General features: G+C 33.4%; 1 protein-coding gene across 2 annotated transcripts in view; it reads right to left on the bottom strand.

The window, feature by feature from the left end:
* Positions 1-5,193: 5,193 nt before the first annotated feature.
* The window catches only part of LOC119068465 (glutaredoxin domain-containing cysteine-rich protein CG31559-like), a 29,124-nt gene continuing 10,924 nt past the window's right edge, over positions 5,194-23,393 (bottom strand). For both annotated transcript variants that reach the window (XM_037172058.1, XM_037172059.1), the window contains exons 3-5: positions 11,379-11,612; positions 6,591-6,656; positions 5,194-6,532 (exon numbers count right to left, since the gene is read on the bottom strand). In XM_037172058.1, coding sequence (XP_037027953.1) covers positions 6,359-6,532; positions 6,591-6,656; positions 11,379-11,612 — 474 coding nt within the window. In that variant the 3' untranslated portion in view covers positions 5,194-6,358. The remainder of the gene's footprint in view (positions 6,533-6,590; positions 6,657-11,378; positions 11,613-23,393) is intronic.

The raw sequence follows: 23,393 nt of genomic DNA, 5'->3' as shown, positions 1-23,393 counted from the left end.
TTATATTATGATCGTTTAAAAGTGTCCTATTTTTACATCGTGCGTGCAGTGTGAAGCTGCATCGAACACGAAAATTTTCCATCCATCCGCAAATAAAGCAAAAATCATCGATGAACTAAATTCCAGTAATTTATAAAATTTTGCTCTATTTATAAAACGCAACTCTATTTATAACACTCAAATTACACATCGCAGATATTATGTGCAGAAGGTTTAATTAGCGTAACAACTGAAGATGCATCTTTATTGCGAAAATGCATTCTGGGAACGGGTATAAAATTTAGCCACTTGAACAGCTTTAACAGCAATATGATGAACTAGTTTTGATTGCTTTTAAGTCAACTTCTCAGTTAAAAATATTTTTGTTTGCAATATTTCAGTTAGAGTTTCTAGACGGTCACTAGCCTTATCTCTAATGAGCAAACTAAAATTTAAACGAACCAAATAAATTAATGTTTAGAAATAAATTATGAAATTCAAATGAAGTAGTAGATGGTTCAGAGACGATCAAGTAATTTTGAGAAGAAATGGAAATGTTTTGCAGAGGTTTGACTACAATTAATATTCTAGAATTTCCGTTGGTGGTAGCACCAGTATCCGGGCAAGTACCAGTAGTCGGACACCTACTTTTCTTTCAGGACACCTCCTCTTTTTTATTCATAAATGAATTGTCAATGAAACAACAGTAGTTTTCTTGAGACTGATGCCGCCAACCTTCTACATTCGATGTCAGTGAAACAGTTCACACAGTTCATTGATTCGAATATAATGAACAGAAAAATTCTTTAACTTCCTTACCTTTTTTCTGCCGAACTTCCTTAATATTCGATTCTGTTGCGAATGTATTCATTCCTGCCTTCATTGCCTATCCTCAAATTTGTTGTTTGATATAGATAACTGGTGCCTTTTGACATAAACTTTTATTTATTTATTTTAATAAATCACGCATAGTTCAGTTCCGTATGTGGTGGTATCTCTACTACTTATCAGTTCAATGCCAAGCAAAGCATTTGAATTGTATTAGAATATTTATTATAAAATAAGCAAACTTTTTGTTATCTTTTAATTCAGTAAACCAAAATTTTTCACTTCGTTGGTGACACTCAGTTTCATGATAATCGCTAAACTTTATTTTTGTTATTATTTAAATGATAATGAAACCGAAATGACATTCCGGATATAGTAGTGTGAAAGGAAGTGTAAGTGGAAAACAATTATAGGGTTTTATTTGAAAGATAGATAGGGAAAATATTGGCAGATTAGGCGTAAGAACAGGTTGAAAAACTGTGAGAAAAGTCTTCGTAACCTTCCGTTTGTCCGAAAATTCAAAAATTAATTCCTTAATCCTTATTCACTGTGGCAGTGCTATAATCTTAAATTTAAACAGCAGCAGAAAAGAATTATCGACGGCTTAACCCGTTATCAAGGTTGTGATCGCTAACGGTTTTTATTAGCGACGCTAACGCTAACGCTAATTTCGGAAAATGTTAGCGTCGCTAGACTTATTCGCTAACCGAAAAAAAGTTAGCGCGCTAGTAGCGGCCGCTAATAGCGATCGCTAATTTTTCGCTAAAAGATCTTATGATAGAACGATTTTTAAATTTATAAATTTTAAAACATTTTTGAAATCTCAATCATTTTTTACATATTATTTTTGATGAACTTTGATTGAATTTTGTTCAATCATTTTTTGAGGAAAATTTATTAGATTTTATTATTACGAATCTTCAAAGCTCTCATTTCTCAATTGACAGCGATTGGTTCTCTAAACGAATTTCGAAAAATTGGGAAGGCTTTCAGAAGCGGTACTACTGCGTATAACTGCATTGTATTTTATGAATGTACGACCAATTTCAGGATGGCTTTTCAAAAAACTGCCAGACATGCAGAAGGACATTTTTTTTTTAAATGTTTAGCTGTTTCTACCGAAAATGTCTTTAATAATGACTAAGGGATTGTTTTCTTTAGCCGGCTACCATTTGCCATATAAAATAAAGCTGGTTCCAAAATAATTGCCTTTTGTTCACAATGTAGACAAAAGTTCGACAGTAACGTTCCAAAAATAAATGTTGAAGATTACCTTTTTACGGGAGTTGCAAAAGATTGTGTATAGTAGCTATTTCCATACTAGCGATGAACAATTGGAAAGTCAAGCTTTCATGTGAATTTTGTTAATCCAAAGCATCGAAAGTATTTTATACGATTGCGAGTTGAAATTGGTCTAATAACATGAAATTTCATAAACTTTCAACAGACTATGAATGTTGAAGTACGTTTAATAACTCGATTTTTCAACACTTCACTTCTAATTATGCAAGTAACAATTCTAATAATTCAATATTAAAATGTTCAATACCTAGAAAATTCTATTTTTCATTAGCGAAGTGATTAGCGATCAGCGAAAAATTTTTCGCTAATGACACTCTAGCGAGCGCTAACGCTAGTAGCGACAAATTTTAAAAATTAGCGTCGCTATTAGCGGCGCTAGTAGAGACGCTAATAGCGTCGCTAATGACTAGCGACGCTAGTGCAACCTTGCCCGTTATATTACTTTTGATCGGATGAGGAGTGTGTGTAATCAAAGTAAATGGGTCTTAAATCAAAGTATACGGGCAAAGAATCAAACTGATCCATATCGTCAGGAGTTTTTGTTTATCTTACTGAAAATTTCAAATGTGATAGAGCTCACTAGGTATTGCAACCGGTAAATAAAAACCGGTAAGACTGAATACCGTTTGCGTTTACCGGTTTTCCAGATTTTCGTTACAGGTTTTTCCCGTAGACCATTTAGTTGTCTAAATTTAATAACACAAACTTAGTATATAAGAAATTCAACTTAATTTAGCCTTGATTAGCTAATTTATTTAAGGCACGCTGCAGTAAGATAGCAAAAATAATGAAAGTAATTTTATTTTTGGATTCAAATAGTTACAGTACAGTACAGTACGAATGAGTGACTCATTATGAGTCGCTATCAAAAGTAAAGAAAGAGAACGTTGATTTTTTAGGTAAAGAAATCCGCAGATCAACAAAAAATTGACAGGGTAGCTCTGATTACATCTATTCACTCTGACAGTGAGCAACGCACTTTAAGCATCAGTAATAATCTGAATAAGGTAATGAAGCCTGACAGTGTGCCACACAACTGTAAAACATTGTAAAAATATTTTCATTTAAAATAGAGTACTTTCTGCACTATGATGACTTTCGCTTGAAATGCGATGCAGTGAGCCATTTCATACAAAATAGTACTCTTTTTGCGAGGAATTACTGAAGAATTTCCATAAGCCTATGTTAGAGTACACCATCCCTGGATTGATCAATATATCCAGGCTAAAGAACAATTTTGTAATTTTGGATAATTATGCTCGTCTTTTTGGCAACTGTCGACTATGATCACTTTTGCTTGAAAAGTGCGTTGCAGTGAGACATTTGAAATTACTTGAAATTCTATGAACTTTCGACCGCCTTGGCAATTAGCCTTGACCCATTAGCCCATTTTCGGGAATGCACTGAGTAATAGTAGATTACTTACTTGTGCGGAAAATCGATGTTTTGAAGAGTGTAGAGTTTGTATGCTGAGCCGTAGGCGTGTGGGAGAGTTGATGCCCACGCCGAAGACTTCGCTTTCGCCCCTTTGGCTTACATTTTTCTGTCACTTTCGGCCCTTGAGCTTACATTTTTCAACTTTCGTCCCCAGTAGGTAGCATATAAAACTTAATACGTAACTCTTTCGGCCTCCTCAATCGATACATAAATAACTACTTCCCCGATTCAGTGCGCCCAACGCACTTCAAGCAAGAGTGCTATTAATGACAGCTGCCAAATAGAGTACTATTTTGCATGAAATTTTATCCCCACTCTTTTTACAGTGGAAAATTTTGTATGGAGCACTGTCAAGTTTCAGTACCCTATTTAGAGTATCACTTTTGCTTGAAGTGCGTTGGTGCGGCTCAAAATTATATTTGAAAAAATGTTTATTTTGCCGATTTGGACGTTGTGTATCTAGACGAAGGCGTGGTACATGTTCCAGATAAAAATATAAAACACAATTCTTTGTTGACATTCTAATTCTAAACCTACATAAAATAACTCGAAATAGAGTGCTAAAAGAGAGCATTTTTTGGCAGGGCCTATTTGCGGGAAAACGTTTTTCCATATTTTCCGACATTTTCCAGCCCTTTACTGTATTTTTCCTAATTAAGAAAAATATGAGAAAATCTAGGAAAATGTGGGAAAAGTCAAGAAAATATGGAATAATATTTTCCCATAAATAGTCACTGCTTATTAATCAGTTCAGTTGAATACAACTGACCCCGAGAATACATGAACATGAAAGAAATTACATAGAAATTGAGATTGGGCTCACTCTCAATTTTGTTTTCATTCATTAATTTTTAACAGCTGACCCCGGGACTAATTCAATTTAACTGGTTCTTGTACTCCTTTAACACTCTACGTATAATGTCACAGTCAATTGACTTATTGACTCATGTATTGTGTAATTTTCTACGAATAAACAGGGAGTTATATAGAGAAGAAATTATTTTAGCCGAAAGTCCAATTAGTTTTTTTCTTATTTGAAAAATGTGTTTAATCAATGTGATTGAAGTGTTTTCTCGAATCAGAACTCCTACATTTGTATGACTTACCGGTAGTCTTTTTACCGTTTTTTACCGGTTTTGGAAAAGAAAACTGCAAATGCAATCCCTAGTTAGAGCATCCACATTTTATTTTTGCTATTCGAATTCTAAGAACATTGTACAACATTTGTGCTGGTAATTGACTTCATATTTGTACATATAAGTTCGCTCGTTAGTATTATATCTTCTCGATGGTAAAAATAGCTGAATGACACGAGTAGAGTACTCTAATTAGTTTTATGCGAATGTTTTCTCTCTGTATATTTTGAGGAACGTGTAATCTCTTAGCGGCAACATCTAATTTTTAACTCAACAATATTATAATTATGAGCTGGTATGAATAATAACATGGTCATACTCTGGTGATAAAACTGCGATCTGCCTGAAAGACTACTTGTTGCTTTGTAAGAACTTACCGAACAGTCTTATATACTGTCAACATTGTATTCCGGACAAATCGGATCCATTTTTGCACGTTCACGTTCCAGTTGTTTCATTATTGTCAATTGAAACATCATCCGCATTACATTCATAAATGTGCGCAGACGACTAATTTTAACCATTTTATTTTACAGTATTCTTTAATACCGCTACGAATATTACATTAAAAGACGATTTAAAAATAAAATTTAACTAAAATAGTAAATTGATTTAAAAAAAAAGGGTCAACACGGAACCAAATCATATATATAAAGTACGATAACTGTTACTTCTTCAATTCATATAACGTACAAGTAATTATTAATTATTAATATGTAGATAATACAAAATTCAAGTTCATGCTTGCTTGCTTGCACTGTCTCTGTGTGTTTAACATAATAAGCGCACTTTATATATTCGACCTCTGTCGACGTTTTTCTTTTAATTTTTAATTTTTAATGCTCCTCATCTGTACAATTTTAGAGGTTTCATCCGCAATAAAATTTAACGTTTTACAACGTTATCGTGGTCGGGTCAGTTAATTAAACGGGATTGGATGAAAAGGGTAACAGCATCATAACAAAATTTTCGAAGACTTTGGTCGCATGGATAACGTGTTTGCGGTTAGTGGGATTATATTAACCGATAAACTGGATTTGGACAACAGGTATAGCAAAAGATCGAATTGGAATGACGTACTCCTGGCAACCACGACACAAAAATGCATCAAGGTATATCAAAAGTCTTTTAAAGGTGAACAAGAAATTGCCTAACGTTGTTTTGGCTTAACACGGTGGAGTTGGTGTAGTGCGAAAAATAGTTTTGGAGTATCAAAGGCAAAATAATTTCTTATTTCCTGAAGAGGAAACGATCTGATAATATCGCAGAGAAGATTTTGAGATTTCAATTTTAATGATAAAATTGGTTGCAAGGTTAGTGATTTTCAAGTCAGGGAATCCGTTCCTGGCGCACATATGAAGCAATCTATGATCATCTGTCCGGTGACTAACCAAACTTCAAAAAAAAATCTTGGAATTTTCTGAATACGGTCCACTAGTAGATGAGATGATGTTCTATGAACGATGCTCTAAGAAAAGACGAGCTATTTCACGGGATGGGCCATGGAATTCTCCATATCCTATAGAATGGTTTTTCTACTTCGGCGGGTCCAACAAATCATAATTTTCTGGGAATTATTTAAGAATATGTCTTTTCGAGACTAGGATACTGTTACCCAACTAACCAACGTTTGTTTCTAAATTTCTGACCACTTACACTTACAATTATGTTCTTCATTAGCAATTGTAACATTTAACCAAGCCCACTTCATCACAGTTCATACATTTGAGAGCCACAAATTCTGTTGTAAAATGGTTACGATGTACTGATTTTTTGGATCCCTTGCAACTTGGACATGGCAATAGACGGTATCCGCCACATATTGGACATGTAAACGACGAACCTATTGACTGAAATTTGTAAGTTTTAGAATTAATCGAATCGATTCAGAAATTTGTGTCTATTTACTTTGTAAGTTTTAAGCATCTGTCTCAGTTCACCAGTTTCATTCAGTCGTTCCACTTGATCAGCACCCTAAAAATAATAAATCAAATATTTAAAGAATTGAATTCAATTAATTGAAAATGTTGAAATACAAATCAGGTCTAATGAATTATATGAAGGTTAAAGTCAAAATGGTAACATTGTTCGAATTTCAAAATCAATTTTGATAATGTTGCAATCGACACACTAAATGAATTTATTTGATCAATTAACGTTTTTGATCGAATGGTGATTAATGACAAGAAAAATAACTTGACAATAGAGCTCTCATTCACATATTTAATGCATATTGTAAATAACGTTGAAAGTGGCACGAGAAATGTATTCATGTACGAATAATTTACAGTGCAATTGCGTTGTATCGGTCGAAAAAGGAAATTTCAGTAGGACTTTATCGATCTGAAAATAACATCTCCATTGCAGTTTTTAATCCAACCGGTACTGCTGGTAAATTTAGTTTGCCAAGCTCTAGAGTTGTTTTTGCGAAATAGAACGACGGTAAATTTGTTACAGATGTAGAGCTTCGTAAAGTAGATTTACCGAAAATACCGGTTGGATTGATTTCCTAGTTTTTATTTCTACAGGTACATTCCTACAATACAAAAAGTTTGAAAGCATGGAAAACTTTGACTCGGAAAAGTTCTTCGCTGTGCAGATTTTCCGTTTTCCGTTTTGTTTAGCAAATCAGTTTACTGAACTTAAGTTCGATATATACGGGGAATTGTTACATAAGAATCATTGTTTGTTTGATTTGAACTTTCTTATTCGACTTCTACGTGTGTTCTTTGTGATGAAATGGTTGCAGTCGGTGAATTTAAACACCTGCATCGATTGTAATACATTCTATGCCAGAACTACGCATTCAGGAGTGATATCGCCAAATCTTCAGGTGATTGGGGAAGAAGCGGTCTCCGATTTTAATGAGTGAGAGCTCGTTGGATTCGTCTTTCAATTCTAGGAAACACGTATCTTTCACTTTTTCTAAAAAAAAAATTGTTTTCTGTGAAAAGCGTTCAAAAGTGAATACATGTCAGAGGGTACCGAAAACAGTTTTTCGACAATAACTCAAGAAAAAATGATTTTAAATTGTTGTAATGTTGTACGAATATCGGCCTTGGAAAGACCTACAGGTAGAGTATACGCACCGCTTGGTGCGAACAGATCCACGAGAGTTACGACTAAAAATGTAGTGAATGTTCGGAGGATAGGAGTTTGGAAAAACGATATGAACAAGTGGGAGCGAACGGTTTTCCAAACTTTTTTTTTATGTGACTTTATTAAGCTTTCCAATGATTGATTGATTGATTGATTGATTTATTTATTTATTTATTTATTGCCCAAATATGCGTAAGGTGATAAACCTTATAAATAAACATATTATACGCGAGACAAAACAACGCGAGTACATAAATTTGCGAAAACTTGTAGAAGATTGCATTATAAATAATGAGAAGAAATCGTTAAAATATAAAGAAAAATTCAAGCTCCTATCACGTAGCAAATATTGGTCCGATTGCAAAACTAATTACTGTTCCGGAGTCCTGAGGTCATTTTCTATACGCTAACACTTCATTTGACTAAAATCCTGCGAGAAAAATTTGATAATTTTTCTCTTGATATTACTAACACTGGATCTGATATTTTCGTGGCATAGCGACGCGTTTTTGTATTGATAACGTAAAAGAATAGTTGACGATAAAAAATGACTGCCATCGTACCATTCCAGATGCTGTTCCAGCTGTAGAGCCCCCGGAAAGAAGGAAAAAATCTGCATTTTGGCACCAACGTTTTTTTCCAATACTTCCAATACTTTTCCAATATTGCAGCACAAAAGTACTGGGTTCATTTATACGTTGAACGATAGTGGGTGAGGCCAGCTACAACACCCCATACTCAGTTTCGTGGAAAATCGAAGCTGCAGAGAAGACGGACTCTCCAAACATTCACTACATTTTTAGTCATAACTCTCGTGGATCTACTCGCACCAAGCTGTGCTTATACTCTACCTGTAGGTCTTTACAAGGCCGACATTCGTACAACATTACAACAATTTAAAATAGTTTTTGGCGATATCACTCTCAAGAACAAAAATTCTAAGGAAAATGAAGATCAACACCTTGATTTACAGTTTAAAATTATTTCATCCTCCAAACTGCAGAAGATCATAGCACTATTACATTGACCGAATATGAAACCATATACTCAGTTCACCCAAACTCATCATCAATGATGGTAACTTATTTTAATTTTTCCGTTCCAAACAAAACCGTAGACCCATTTATGATCCTTGACATTTTTACATAATTTTATATTATTAGCTAAACGTTGTACTGTACGTGGTTTCGTTCATTGAATGGAAACTTCCTCTGACTATAATAATAATAATCAACGAACCAGATACGTTTGCGGTTGTTAAGAAAATAAATTGAAAATTATCTGTGATTACAACAACGTAAGCTAGAATTTAGTAAGTTTCTAATAAAACGGCTGCTAAGGTAATGGTCTATTTATCCTAAATTCAGCCGGATGCTAGGGGATAAATAGTAACAACAGGGAACATAATGTGTAGCGTCATAACCAACATCTAGACAAATAATTGTATCACACGTACATTTTAAGCTAAAGGGGACAATGATCAGTTTGAGTCAGAAATGCTAGACCTTAAAACGATGGTGTTTAGCTTTACTTAGGATAATCTTTTGCATGATTGATGAAAGTGAGAATTTGATCCATGTAAAATCATGTTATAAGCGTTGAATTAAAAACGTCTGTTGAAAGCTACAAAACTGCTGCTTTAATCGTTCGTGAAGCGTTCAACACCAAAATCAAACACTCTTTGAAAAATAAAAATAGTCTCAACATGGACCTGTTTATTGGAACAGCATTCCGGTAATAAATTTTGTAATCGCAACAAAATTACATGCATTATAATAGCAACCAATTCAGGGACGCCCTTAACTTTGATTTCTTGTATGCCGAACTTGAAAATGTTTCTTTTTATGATTTTCAGGTTTTCCACGCAAATTGTTGTACAAAGACAAACATTTTTCTATGCCATTAATGTACATTGTAACATGCACTTGAAATGATCAAAGTGAAATCGTTATATTATTGTGTAGCAACTATGTAATGTTTGTGTCATTTCGATTCGTTTGAAGAAAAAAAAATTACATTAGTCTCGAGCCATCATTGATGGACAAAACTAATTCAATGCACAATGTATCTTTTGTGAGCATTAACATTTTAAAGAAAAAACAGAAAGATGACCATACAGAGTGCATGACAGAAACTGGTTTATAATTGATTATTGCAGCAGCATCAGCGGCTAAAGACCCCATGACGATAATTATTTCCATATGCATTTCATGGAGGCAAAAAAAAACTTTTGAATATTCTTAAGATAAAAAACCACATTTCATGAAACCCTACGCTTCCATCATGGAATACGTCCGTAATAGCAGATGACTCTTAAATAATTTTCACAAAATCTGGTTTTATCGTTCCGAAAAGGTCGTTGAATTAGACTGAAGCTTCAGTGCTATTAGAAATGTTTTACAGAAACAATGCGCACAATGAAGATACCGCTGCAAATTATCAATTAACAAAATGGATTGGTAGAGACAAAAGAACGAGTTTGATGGAATTCACTCACCAGTTTTGTCCGGAGAAAATTTCAGTCGGCATTTTACTGATAAAATGTTAGGGAATTGTTTATTATTTGGCCTATATGATTAAACTAGAAAGACTACGTATTGGTCCAGAGATTGTTTTTATCACATACGGATGTCAAAATTACTTAACTAGAAGAATAATTCAAAAATTACACTTCAGTTCTATGTTGTTGTCTCGTTTTCGCTTCTGTGATAAAATAGAGTACACACTTGTCACTATCAGTCTCGGCAAGCCTCGACTTCTTCGTGACAAGTGTGTAATATATATTACATGCTACATGCGTCGAAAACCGTACTTTTCATGTTTTAAGCACTTTTTTCAACCGCCCTCAGCATGTAAAATCCATTACATAACTCGGGATAAAAATGAAAAGTCTCGTTTTCGTGTGTTTATTGACCTCGGCTTCGCCTCGGATCAACAAAATTCACACGAAAACTCTACTTTTCATCTTTTTATCACGAATCATCATGTAAAATACTATTCACAAGTGCAGCTTGAGTCGAAGAGGAGAGATGCAAACACACATGTTAAAAAAGCAATCTCCAAACCCTTATGTTACATACCATATTTTACTAGTGAAGGAAAGCGATTTTGCGGGAGTGCAGCAAATAAAAGATTCAGGTTCGTACACAGGAAGTAACGTTTTCGATAATTGAACGAATGGTCCTGAATTGTTGAGCTAAAATAACGTATCGCATTACGTGGGCTTTGGAGAGCTTTCGAAATTTTTGGGCTTCATTTGGATACCATTGGTAAAGTAGGAGATTTCAATGGAAGCTTAAAGCTCACGAAAGCTCTTCAAAAACAGAGGCACAAATGCGATACATTAGGTTGAATTAACACAACAGAAGGTGGCGTGCGTTGAAACGTTTTTGTTAATCTAACCACCGGATTCTAAAAAGCTCGAAACTCCGATGCGATTCTAAGAAAACTTACCGCAGCTGAATTGTCTCTTTTATTCCCTAAATTATCAATTGAAATTCCGAGAACTTTGCCCTGCCGTTATTATAACAGGAAAAAAACCTATTGAAACTGTTTATACGCTAAAAGCACAAATGAAGCACAAATTTCCATACTTACACCAATATATTGTCCATCGACAAATAACTGCGGTACCAGAATATCGTCCGACTGCATGCGATTCTTGATTTCATTTTGATATTCTGTGCTCATGAATACGTCTCGTTCTTCAAATTTTATCAGCAGCGTTCGTAAAATTTGTTTCACATTGGCACATTTTGCATATGTCTCTCGCACAACTCCCATGCTTGTTGTGTAAAGAACCACCTTTCCGGCATCTTTTTCTTTGAAATTCTGAAACGAATATTAGATTTACATAAGATTTATGGAAACAAAATGATTTAAAATGATTTTTGTGGATATGGATTGGATGTATAGGTGTTTGGAGTGATGGACAATATATCTAAGATTAAGGGTGTACCATGTATCATCCTAAAGACAATCTTTAGAATACAAAGTTCTGGCACGAAGACTTTAGACTGTGCATTGTATTAAACGGTTTTTGGACCAGCTATAATCAATAGTTAAGATGTGTGCGTTGAATGCAAAAGTAATTTTTTAAATCTACGAAAGTTAAAAACTCATTTTCCGAAATAAATAATCGAACATATCTACGAATCTCCGAAGTCTGACATTGCTTTGTTACATTTTCTCTAACCTGCAGGGGGCATGTGTTAAGCACCGACATCGAACACGCAATATTTGATCGACGGAACTTAATAAATCAATTAGCTATCATGGTCATCAGATCTTTGTTCAGACGATCGTTTTTCCGATGCGACCAAACGGTGACCAATAAATTCCAGAAACTTTCTCATTTTCATTCCGCTTTTGAATGTGCGATAATGTCTCCAGTTTTTTGTTTCGATTGAATTAAAATGAAAAGTATAATACTTTCCACCGATATGTGACGTATCGGTGTACAACCAGCCTAATAATTGAATTTCTTCAGATTGAAATTGGTTGCACAGATATCGTAAGTGCGACAAGCTTTATGACCTCTTGTAAATGGGAACAGTTGCGCCCAGTATCTAGACACATAAAGACAAAAACAAGCGCACAGACATAGAGGCATAGTTAAATGAACTTAACTTTTCAATGGCATGCAGACCAGTGTGTTCATGTCTGGCACGTATATTTGTCCACAAAAAAAAAATACCGAAGTATAACAATATTCAATTTTAATTTATTGCTTTGATTTTCGCCTGGCATTGCATGAAGAAAATCGTTATATGATTTGTTGGCATGATTCTACGAAATTTACCACGCTATGGAAAAATGGTTTTTAAAATTCAAGTTTACAATTTACAGATCAACATCACATAAATCAGCTTCATTTAAATTAAATGCAAAATATTTAAAATATAAATGCCGTTATATTGTCTTGGCATTGGAAACTGTACGTTGCACGTCCGATTAATATCGATGTTGCGTTGCACAAAATAAAATATCACAACGAGAGTTTATAACCGAGTCTTCAAGAAAGTAAAATAATAAAACATTGAACTAGTTTGGCTAAATTGTTGATGAGGCTGGTCTGTGTTATATACATGTATATTAATGCTTTTTGTAATTCTATATATGAATTGAATGTTAGCGATTATTTAGTGTAATTTATGCAGAATGTTAGATAATATAATCACTTAATTGACTTTGTATTTCAGGGCGAAAATTCAGGTTAGATTATGTATGGTTCATCAAACGATCGATAAATTCATATAAGCAAAGATCGTGATCACATTACTATTTCCATATGATGATAATGTCGGATATTTCGTTTTTGCAGACAATTTGTAGTAAAATTCAATCACATTCAATGAGAGAAACGTTACATTAACTACTACATTTAATGATTTTTTTTTTTTATTGTTTTGTTCAACATCCTAAATTTGTATCAAATTATGAAACAAATTCCACCCATGGAGTGGCTTCTATACTTAACAAAAATTTCCCTATTCTATTTATCCAGAACCATGGAAACTGGCCTGATTCAGGAGAAACAGGAGAAAGGCTTAACTAGAAACTTAACTAAGAGAAACTGGCTAACAAATTAATCAAAAAGTCAATCACAGTCACAGTATATAAAAAATCTCGTCCAACCGTTCGAATTCATTTTCCCTAAACGTTCCCATAACACAAGCTGCATTCGAGCGCTGTAAAGCAATACCTATTCTTTGCTTCAAGTAAGTTTTAGACCTTCCTTCACCAGTTCTTTCACAGATCAAATTGCCTAGGATATCCACGAAACGAATAGCTTCCTCACACCAAGGACCGAGCGTCTCTACTCGTATAATAACGTCTCTACATTTAAATAGATTTTCTGATGATTGATTGTTAATTTTCATGCAATTTTGAAGATATCATACCAATTATGGCTTGACGTATGGCTTCAATTTTCAATGAATGGACATTTTCACCCCAACAAAAATGTCACCAAAATGTTTATTGTCAATACGAAAAGTAATAAAAATTAATTAAAAATTGGAGAAGGAGAAAAGAGGTTGATTCTAACTGGGACTACACCGAGAATTAAGGAAAAACGGAGTAAAAAATTATTTTCTCCAGCTCGAATTCCTGCATAACTGTAATCCTGACCTGAGTTTTATTAACAAAACAGTTCCTTTCATTCCAAAAAGATGGAAAATCGTAGAATTAATACCTTTTCACTTATAACAGAAAATCCATCAAATTTGCAGGAAACAATAAAATAAGAACAGAAGTCGCATAAAATAGCACAAGTATAGAAGCACGGTACTGGCAAGGGTACTGATCTGTACAATGACTCATCCGTAACTCACGTTTAAAAGATTGATTTGAAGAAAAGAAAATTTGTATGAGTGAATCAACTGAAAACCCGGTGAAGCCAATTCATGATTCAATTTCACTGACGACACCAGTATGAAATAATTCCAACAGCAGAATTGACTGTTTGAGATTAGGGAACCTGCATAAATCACGTCAGCATTCTGTTTGGATTTTATGGCCACACCCTCCCCTAAAGAACAAAATAAAAGTCACTCTAACTGCGGCATGTTCATTTAGGTGACTTAGATGGTACGGTTCAGTTTCCATTTATTTTCCAAAAACTTTTAATCGATCACTTCATTCAAAACTTCTGATAAATAATTGAAAATTATCGATCGATCGATTGATCGATCTATGTACACGACTGTTTTGAGTATTAAGCAAGCCCCAAATGTATAAATATCATTCAACGCGATTAAATACTAATTCTGTAACAGAATTTCCGTTTTTATGGAAACATAATGGTTTATTGTCGAGGAAAGTCGACACATCGATTGTGAATTGTGTTTCATATGCTTCTGAAGAAATTTTTTGAGAAATTTTCTCTATGGTGAATAGGCTGACAATTCTAATGATCTTATCAAAGAAAGTCGCTGAAAAAAAGTAAAAATGCTATGTAGGTTGTTGAATGTATTTTCATTTAGATGTAATGATCTGATTGTGCACATCTTTGTTACTGAGGCATGTTGGATAGAGAGGAGAAAAATTTAAAAATTTCAAAAAATTACACTTTTTTCCACATTAATTTGCATGCGATCCGCGGACAGATGAGCTATGTGAATAGTTCGACAGAGTTATACATAATATTCAAATAAAAGTAAATTTTTTTTGTTGTGTTTCATGGATAATTAGAAAGAAAATATGCAATTTAATATGTAAATTTTCTCATTATTTATTATTTGTACGTCAAGATCATAAATCCCGAAGCGAATCTTTTTTAATTTCACTGAAGATTCTCATAAAGTCATCACGTCATTGTTTTGTTTATTAAGTTCAAGTAGCAATAAAAAAGAACTAATGTAAAATCACATTATTATATCCATACACCCATCAAATGATGTTAATGAAAATAAATTCAGTTTTGTTAAATATGTGCGTGTGCACATTCGCAAATAATTACGTGAAAAGCGTAATAATAACTTGTGTTTTTTACAATTAAGTATTACCATTTTTTTCATGTTTCTTTTTAGTTTTATGTTAATTTTCGATATCATTTCTACCACTACAATTAAGTGGACCTAACATTCATTATTTTGGATTTTGTTGTCTTTCTTCTATGTTAGAAAAGATAAGACTTTGTTTAACTTACTTAACTTTCCACTGTCGACATAAATTTTAATTATTTATTATGAAAAATTTGTATTGTTGCAGCTGGAGAATCTTAATTTTTTTAGTTTTTAATGAATATATGAAACATTATTAAATTAATTAATCAATTGATAATGCATCCATTCATAACATGTCCTTCAAATTTTTCATTCAATGCTCTGAATAATAATATCGCGAAAAGAAAATTTCTGAAAAATACGATATGAGAATATGTAATGCGTGCATAAACCACGCAAATAGACTGTATTTCACTCACATTATTACTGTAATCAGCTGTTATATCCCTCAATATAGAAATTTTGTATACGACTCCTTAAATAATACAGCAGTGGCACATGTAACTTTGACTCCCTCATGTCTCATGGTTCAAAATATATGTCATACTTTTACACTAGCCGATACAAATGACGAATAGGTTTTTTTTATTGAACTTTTCAATATTTTTAAATTCTACTCGTCATTTTGGACCAATGGATGTCTTCACTTTGAAAACAAATTCGATAATCTACGTTGTGTGACAACCGAGATAAACATTAGAAAGACCCATATTCCAGGGCTCAAAAATAAAAGTCGTACAACGAATGCTTTTCGTTTCGGTTAGTAATATGTGGCCTTTAAATCATAGGTTAGAAACAGTGAGGGCCTTGTAGTGATCCTCCGGCAATGGAAGCTTTTTAAACGATGATGCCAACGACGGTATGAACTTTTAATAGAGGGGTACCGCAATAATTATACGAATTGAAAACTAAAGCCTTAACACAACATTTTATTGCTCTTTTCATACGACTACTTCCATTGTAAGCGAATCTAAAACGAAGAAGGAATGTTGTCATTTACTGATAGCTTCAGCAAGTTGTTTTTCGAGAAGCAACAACGCACGAAGTGCGTTGGAAGCAATAAAAATTTAGGGGCTTTTAGCCACATCATAAAATTATTGATTTTTTTTTGGTTTGATGCTTTTGCTAGTTATTAGTCACGAAAGTCCGTTACTTAAGGTTCCGTTGAAAAAGTATGTCACGCAAAATTAGACATCTTCACAGCTGTAACCTTTCAGAAAATGAAAGTCATCTGTTTTCAAAAATTAACGATGAACTATAGTTAGTACCTTTTTAAATAGTAAAAAGTGTACTTAACCGGATACAGTAAAAAAAATTGTTAGCAAAGGCCCTAAAGACAAAAGTTTTAATCAAAGGAAAAGGCTCGCTACACACGGTGCAAATCCTCTCTTTATAATACTTTGACTATTTGCACAATGTGCAAATAGTGTCTTTATAATACTTTGTCTATTTGCACACGGTGCAAATAGTCTTTTTATAATACAAATTCTATTTGCACCGTGTGCAAATAGCCGAAGTATTATAAAGAGACTATTTGCACGGTGTGCAAATAGTCAAATTATTATAAAGAGACTATTTGCACACTGAAGGTTTATTTTCGTTCATAAGATTTTTTTTCGTAGAATTTTGCAGAAGGAAATATCACTACTTTTTCGTAGCACTTTGTAAAAGGGAGTATCCCTCCGTTACCGTAGCATTTTGAAAAAGGAAGTATCACTCCTTCGTTGTTACATTTTGTAAAAGGAAGTATTCCTCCTTTTTCGTAGCACTTTGTAAAAGGTAGTATTCCTCTTTCGCCGTAGAATTTTGTAGAAGGAACTATCCTTCCTTTACCGTACGATTCTTAAAGAAGTAAGCATCCCTCCTTCGTTGTTGCATTTTGTGAAAGGGAGTATCACTCTTTTTTCGTAGCACTTTATAAAAGGAAGTATTCCCCTTTTTTCGTAGCACTTTGTAAAAATGAGTGTTCCTACTTTATCGTTGAATTTTGTAGAAAGATATATCACTCCATAGTTACATCTTGTAGAAACGAGAATTTCAAATTCAAATTTCTTTTGCCACTGGGATGGATTATTTGCTGTTGGTATAGAATGAGTAACAGAACGAATAGGACTGTTAAATGAGTTTTGAAGGGATAAGCAAGATTGTCACAAAACGACACTTTTCGAGCTGTTGTTGACTGTTCTTCCTTCTAAAAAATGTGACGCTAAAGGAGTGATACTCTTTTCCACAAAATGTCACGAGAAAGGAGTAATATTTCCTTCTATAAAATGTAACGATAAAGGAGTGATATATTCTTCCACAAAATGTAACTATGGAGTGATACATCCTTCTACAAAATGCAACGATAAAGTAGGAACACTCAATTTTATTAAGTTCCACGAAAAAAGAGTGATACTCCCTTTCACAAAATGTAACAACGAATGAGTGATACTTCCTTCTGTAAGATTACTACGGTAAAGGAAAGATACTTCCTTTTACAAAATGCTAAGACGAAAGAGGAATACTCCCTTTTACAAAGTGCTACGAAAAAGGAGGAATACTCCTTTTTACAAAATGCTACGGTAACGGAGGGATACCCCCTTTTACAAAGTGATACGAAAAAGTAGTGATATTTCCTTCTACAAAATTCTACGAAAAAAATCTTATGAACGAAAATAAGGCTTCAGTGTGCAAATAGTCTCTTTACAATAATTTGACTATTTGCACACCGTGCAAATAGTCTCTTTATAATACTTTGGCTATTTGCACAATGTGCAAATAGTCCCTTTATAATACTTCGGCTATTTGCACACGGTGCAAATAGAATTTGTATTATAAAGAGACTATTTGCACCGTGTGCAAATAGCCAAAGTATTATAAAGAGACTATTTGCACATTGTGCAAATAGCATCAACCTTAATCAAAAGAATTAACAGATATCACAATTCGCCTTTTCTGTAAGGTTAAAAGTGGATGCTCGTACCCATAGTGTTATATATCTCATAGTAGACTCAAAATTAACTAAATGTTTCCTCATCCCTTCTGTCATCCAATGCTATACCAACCAGTGCTCTTCACTATTCAATATTCGTTTTCGTCGTTGTGACCTTGTTCAAAATGAAACCGTTACAATTTTTAATTTAATTTTAAAAATCTGAAGTCGGCCATCAAAAATGTCCTTGATTTAATAAGCCACTGTTAGAAACATAGAAACGAAATTAACATGGCGGTTGATATGCCTAAGCATGTATTACCTTGTATTAACCACTTCCAAGGGCACTTCATTCCCTCATTTAATTTCTCCTCAAAATCGATAAAATCCGCAAAGTTTCTGTGTAAAAATGCGAATTCGAAAAGTTTGTTTTTATTAAAAATTGTGGTCGAGTAACACGCATGAATGAATTTACTATATTCAGATTCCAATTATTGATTTTATAGACACGCTCTCTGATTATGAAAAAAAAAGTAAACCAAGCTGTATTGGCTTGACGTATCTAACCATCTGATCAATGAAAGGAAGTGCATAATGCAGGTGTATATCTTTGTAATCTCAAGAGTCTGCTTAATTCGAAATAGGTTAAGGTAGTTTAACGAAACTAATAATGTTATTACGGGTATGAGTTGATTTTCAATTAAAAATCAATCATTCATTAGGGTGGTCAAAAAAAATTTGTTTGATTTCTTACGCTCCTCCCAGCGTTTCTAAAATTCCTTGGCGAGAAACAGAAATTAACATAAAAAGAATTGAAGGAAGAAGTAAATAACCTTTATTGTTGTGTTAAATAATTTTGATTATTATCATCTCCTGAAATGAGGTTGCATTACCATCGGAAGTCAAACATGAAAGAAGTCTTTTTTAGGATCTACCGAACTTTCGGGTAGTCCAGGCATAAGAGGATGAATGTGGCATTACAAGCCCTAGTACAATAGCCAGTATGTTGAGTGAGTAATCATTTGAACGCTCTTGACATAAAGAATGCGAACTAAGTTGATTGTAATTAATTTTACGGAAAATCATTCCTCAATGTTTGTTCATGGATCAAATTTTCGAAAAATCTAATTTTTGTAGAAGGTAACCGGAAAAACGTGGATGCTGTGAGGCTGTAGCTTAAAACGATCTCTAATAATTCCAGCTATATGCACAACTCCCTCACTCTCCAATTTTTTTTGACAGAGCAAATTTTATCTAAAAACTTTTTTTTAAGCCATTGTCACTTGAAATAGATACCATTTTAGAATTGATAAACCGATTAAAGTTCAATTTAGCACTGATTTTGTGAAGCCTGATTTTCTCTGCGCTGACCCAACGTCTTTATTCAATTTTTTTTTAATGTCAATCTTCGTTTCTCGTCAAGGACATTCAGAGAGGACCCAAAAAAGTAAGCTCCAAAAGATATTCGTACAAATTATAAACCACCCTAGTCATTCATATGGTTCAAAGTTAGTGGTATATGGAAAATTGTCAAATTAATAAACTACTCGAGCGATAACTAACTGAATATCAGAACCGCTTCACATATACTCATTTTCATTCACTCTTTCATTTCGTAATGCTTTGGGCGATTTCATTCATATGTTAGACGAGAAGAACATGGAGTAGAGTGTACTGTGAACTGATCCATTTTACATTTTCTTATTATTTTTTATTTATCAGATTTCTATAACTTCACATGCGATGTGAAATGTTCTGTATTCTAAAAGTTTAAACTATGGTCGTTCACCTCGCCCCTTCCTACTTGAGATATGTTCATAAATTTATACCTTCACGTAAACTTAATTATGAGTTAGTTTAAATAAACCGTTGTAATGTACATGAATAAATTCGACTTGCCTTTACCAAGCCAATCAACATTATCACAGCATTTAAGACGAATCGATAATAATAAAAATAAAAGAGAAGATTCATATGAATTTGGTTTTTATTTTTGCTTATTATGCCAATAAACTTGTTATAAATGAGAAAATAAATTTTCGATAGTGGCAATCAAGAAGATTGTGTCTTTTCTTTAGAAAGGATTAATAAAGAGATTGTGTCTCTAATTGCAAAACATTGATATGGACAATAATTTATAATGCAAGATCAATAATTGGCGAGATCACCTTTACTCCCCGCTAATTTTTTTTTCTCTTCATATTTAAACTAAAAACTAATCTTGTGATCAAGTCAATAAACAAACGGAAGTAAAAATGTTTTCCTTCTATTCATTAGAACTCATGGTAAATGGCAGTGCAGATTGTGGATCGAAATGTGTCAGTCTGTCAGTGGAATTAAAAACGCAAGAATGTTATAAGTTAATGCTTTGCATATTGCATGAACCGTAGACTATACGCATGAAAATGGTTTATTATAATTTACAGTTCGATGATGTGAACGATTTTAGATAATTGTGTTAATATACGTAGACTTTGCTGGAAATGCATCGTCTATTGTTGCCGGAGGTGTACAGAACGTTACAACACATATCCGTAAAGGTATAATTTTATGACGGCTGTAATCAAGTTAGTCTGGAGGTATTAGATTGAAATGGTCTTCATTATAATAATGTGATTATTAAAGAAAGAATTAAATAGCCGATATCAACCACAAGAAATATTATTTCAAAAAATGGATCTTCTTTCCAGTGGGATGTTAAAAAAATAGTTTGGTGTTTGTTGAACGCCTTGACCATTTGACAAAGACTTCAACTACTATTCCTTCAATAGTATTTTGTGTACCAATTTTTGATTTTTCCACTGGTCGTAAGTACATAGAAATTTAAAAAAATACTGGTATCACATCACGGAAGTAATTCATTACTGAATGACATTTGCAGTAATTTAAACATTTGTGGGCCTTGCGAGCAATTGTAGATTACATTAGAAGCAGGGAAAGTAATTCATTTCATGAGGTAACAATTTTGTGATTAAAACAAGCTCACAAGTATATCATTTGTTTAGCAACAATCTTACGTTACTGTTTTTGACAAGTGCAGAGGTGTACAGCTACAGTGGTCGAAAATCGGTTACCGAAGAAAGTTGCTAAAAAAACACGAGTGTTTCAGAGTTTAATGAACTACGTAACAGCATCCAACATATTCTTCATGGAATGGTCAATTTTCGCATAGGGCAGGCATTAAAATAACTTTTTGATTCTTGTTTTCGTCATACATTAACAACTGTGAAACGTTGGGGACGTGACGTGCGTTTTTATGAACAAGAGTAAGAGTAAGATCGAAGGATATGCGTTGTTCAGTACTGCTAGGTACAATCTTATTTTTTAACTGCCATTGACAAATCCACACCTTACATGATCCATAAAAATTACAAATGCAGTTAACTTTAACAATCTTTCGCTATCAATGAATGGTTTATATCAATGGATTGTCATAATACACGGTTGACTGTACGCACAAAGTTAATTGTAAAGCATTTCTTTCTCTCTTTATGTCTTTTTCTGAAATAATACATTCAAGACACATGACCTGCTTTCTCGGCGATGTACCATATTGTGTTGTTACACATTTTTCAATGTTATAAAAATTCGTGACAGTTAACTACTGCGATGTCTGGTTGGTGTCGCATTTATTGGTGTTACAATCAATTCTTAAATAAAATCAATAAATGGTTTCATTCCATGGACACAAATATTGTGTACGGATAAAGACCATATTGTTTTGTATTTTAGCATTTTGAACAATAAATTAAAATGGGAAGACACATTCATAATGTTGCTTTACAATTCACTTTACACCGATGCGCATAGATTCATATAGCCATTTCATATATACGTATAAATCTCGTTAGTTTCTGTGAATTTAATAATATTGCGCTATATGTTGGTGTTCCCCTCCATCAGGTTGCGGTGTGCGTTTAAAAGTGAGATTAATAAAATGTTCAATTATACATACATTTCATCAATATAAATAATAGCTTTTTACGGTTATAAGCTACCGAAATTTGTGAAATCTTTTTGAAATTAATTTCATTGCTGCACACATTTAAAAACACAAAATATCTTGTTTGAGCGAAGTGAAAATTAATTTCTTTTGGTTTTAACAACAAATTACTTATTTATTGAATTAAAGCTGATAATTCAACTCTAACAGCTATTCAATTATTTCATTCAACAACCCAAAAAAAAACCAATCAATGTATAATCAGTTCAGTACGTTCAAATCAAAGACTCTCTTTCAACAGGTTGATTAGATAATATCTCTAATTCGCTAATAGAATTGACATTACGAATAATCTGATAGGAAATTTATTGAAAACATGGACTTTCCAATGTTTAAAAAAAATGGTTTCATGTTAGATATTCAGGGCTTTCGTGGCTAGAGAATTCTGTGAATTTGTCTCGGAATTTGCTAATCATATTGAGGACCAAAACTGTCAAAAAAATCAAAATTTATCTTGAGATTAGTTTTGCATTGTAACTGATAACGATTCAAGTGAGTATATTATGCCGACTCACATTTTGTTTGTAGAAGAATCGATAGTGTGATGACGTCATAAATTTTACTCACAATTCGATTAAGCTAGCTCTGATATGCAAATATTGATATCTTTGGGAATTTTATGGAAGATTAACTTGTGACTAATACTATTGGAATCACGGATTGTACATTCTCAATGAAAATGAACTAAATATTTTTTACACTTCTTAAGGCAACACTCAAGTATGGATTTAATTCAGGTTCAGATTGTTTTTTTAAGGATGTTAGCTGAAGTTTTCAACCAATTTATCTAAATTAAACTGATAAACTTCCATTGATGGTGCACTGGAATGAAACTATTCTATCCTTGTTGCACATCGGGCCCACTGGCGTCCTAAGCGCATGTTTGCATTTGGGAAAATTTGGGAAAATTTGGGAAAATTTGAGAAAATCGCGAAAATTTTAGAAAAACACGAGACGCTGAGACGCCCTAATAATTCTCTCCTAATCACTTTTTAATAACTTCGTTCTATTCTAAAAGGCAGACGGGATCAATCTTTAACACCGACAAAATAAGCGATGGTCTCCGATCAATGTAATCTTAGGTAAACATATGTTAAAACAAATGAAGTAAAAGATATTGCATTCAACACTCAACGATACTTTGAAGAATAGAAGCGAAGGATGTAAGGATGTTAGGTCACCTTTGT

The sequence above is a fragment of the Bradysia coprophila genome (assembly GCF_014529535.1).
Source record: "Bradysia coprophila strain Holo2 chromosome X unlocalized genomic scaffold, BU_Bcop_v1 contig_185, whole genome shotgun sequence".
Classification (NCBI taxonomy): domain Eukaryota; kingdom Metazoa; phylum Arthropoda; class Insecta; order Diptera; family Sciaridae; genus Bradysia; species Bradysia coprophila.
Note: the sequence above shows the minus strand (reverse complement) of the source record. Positions and strands in the feature narration are given on the sequence as shown.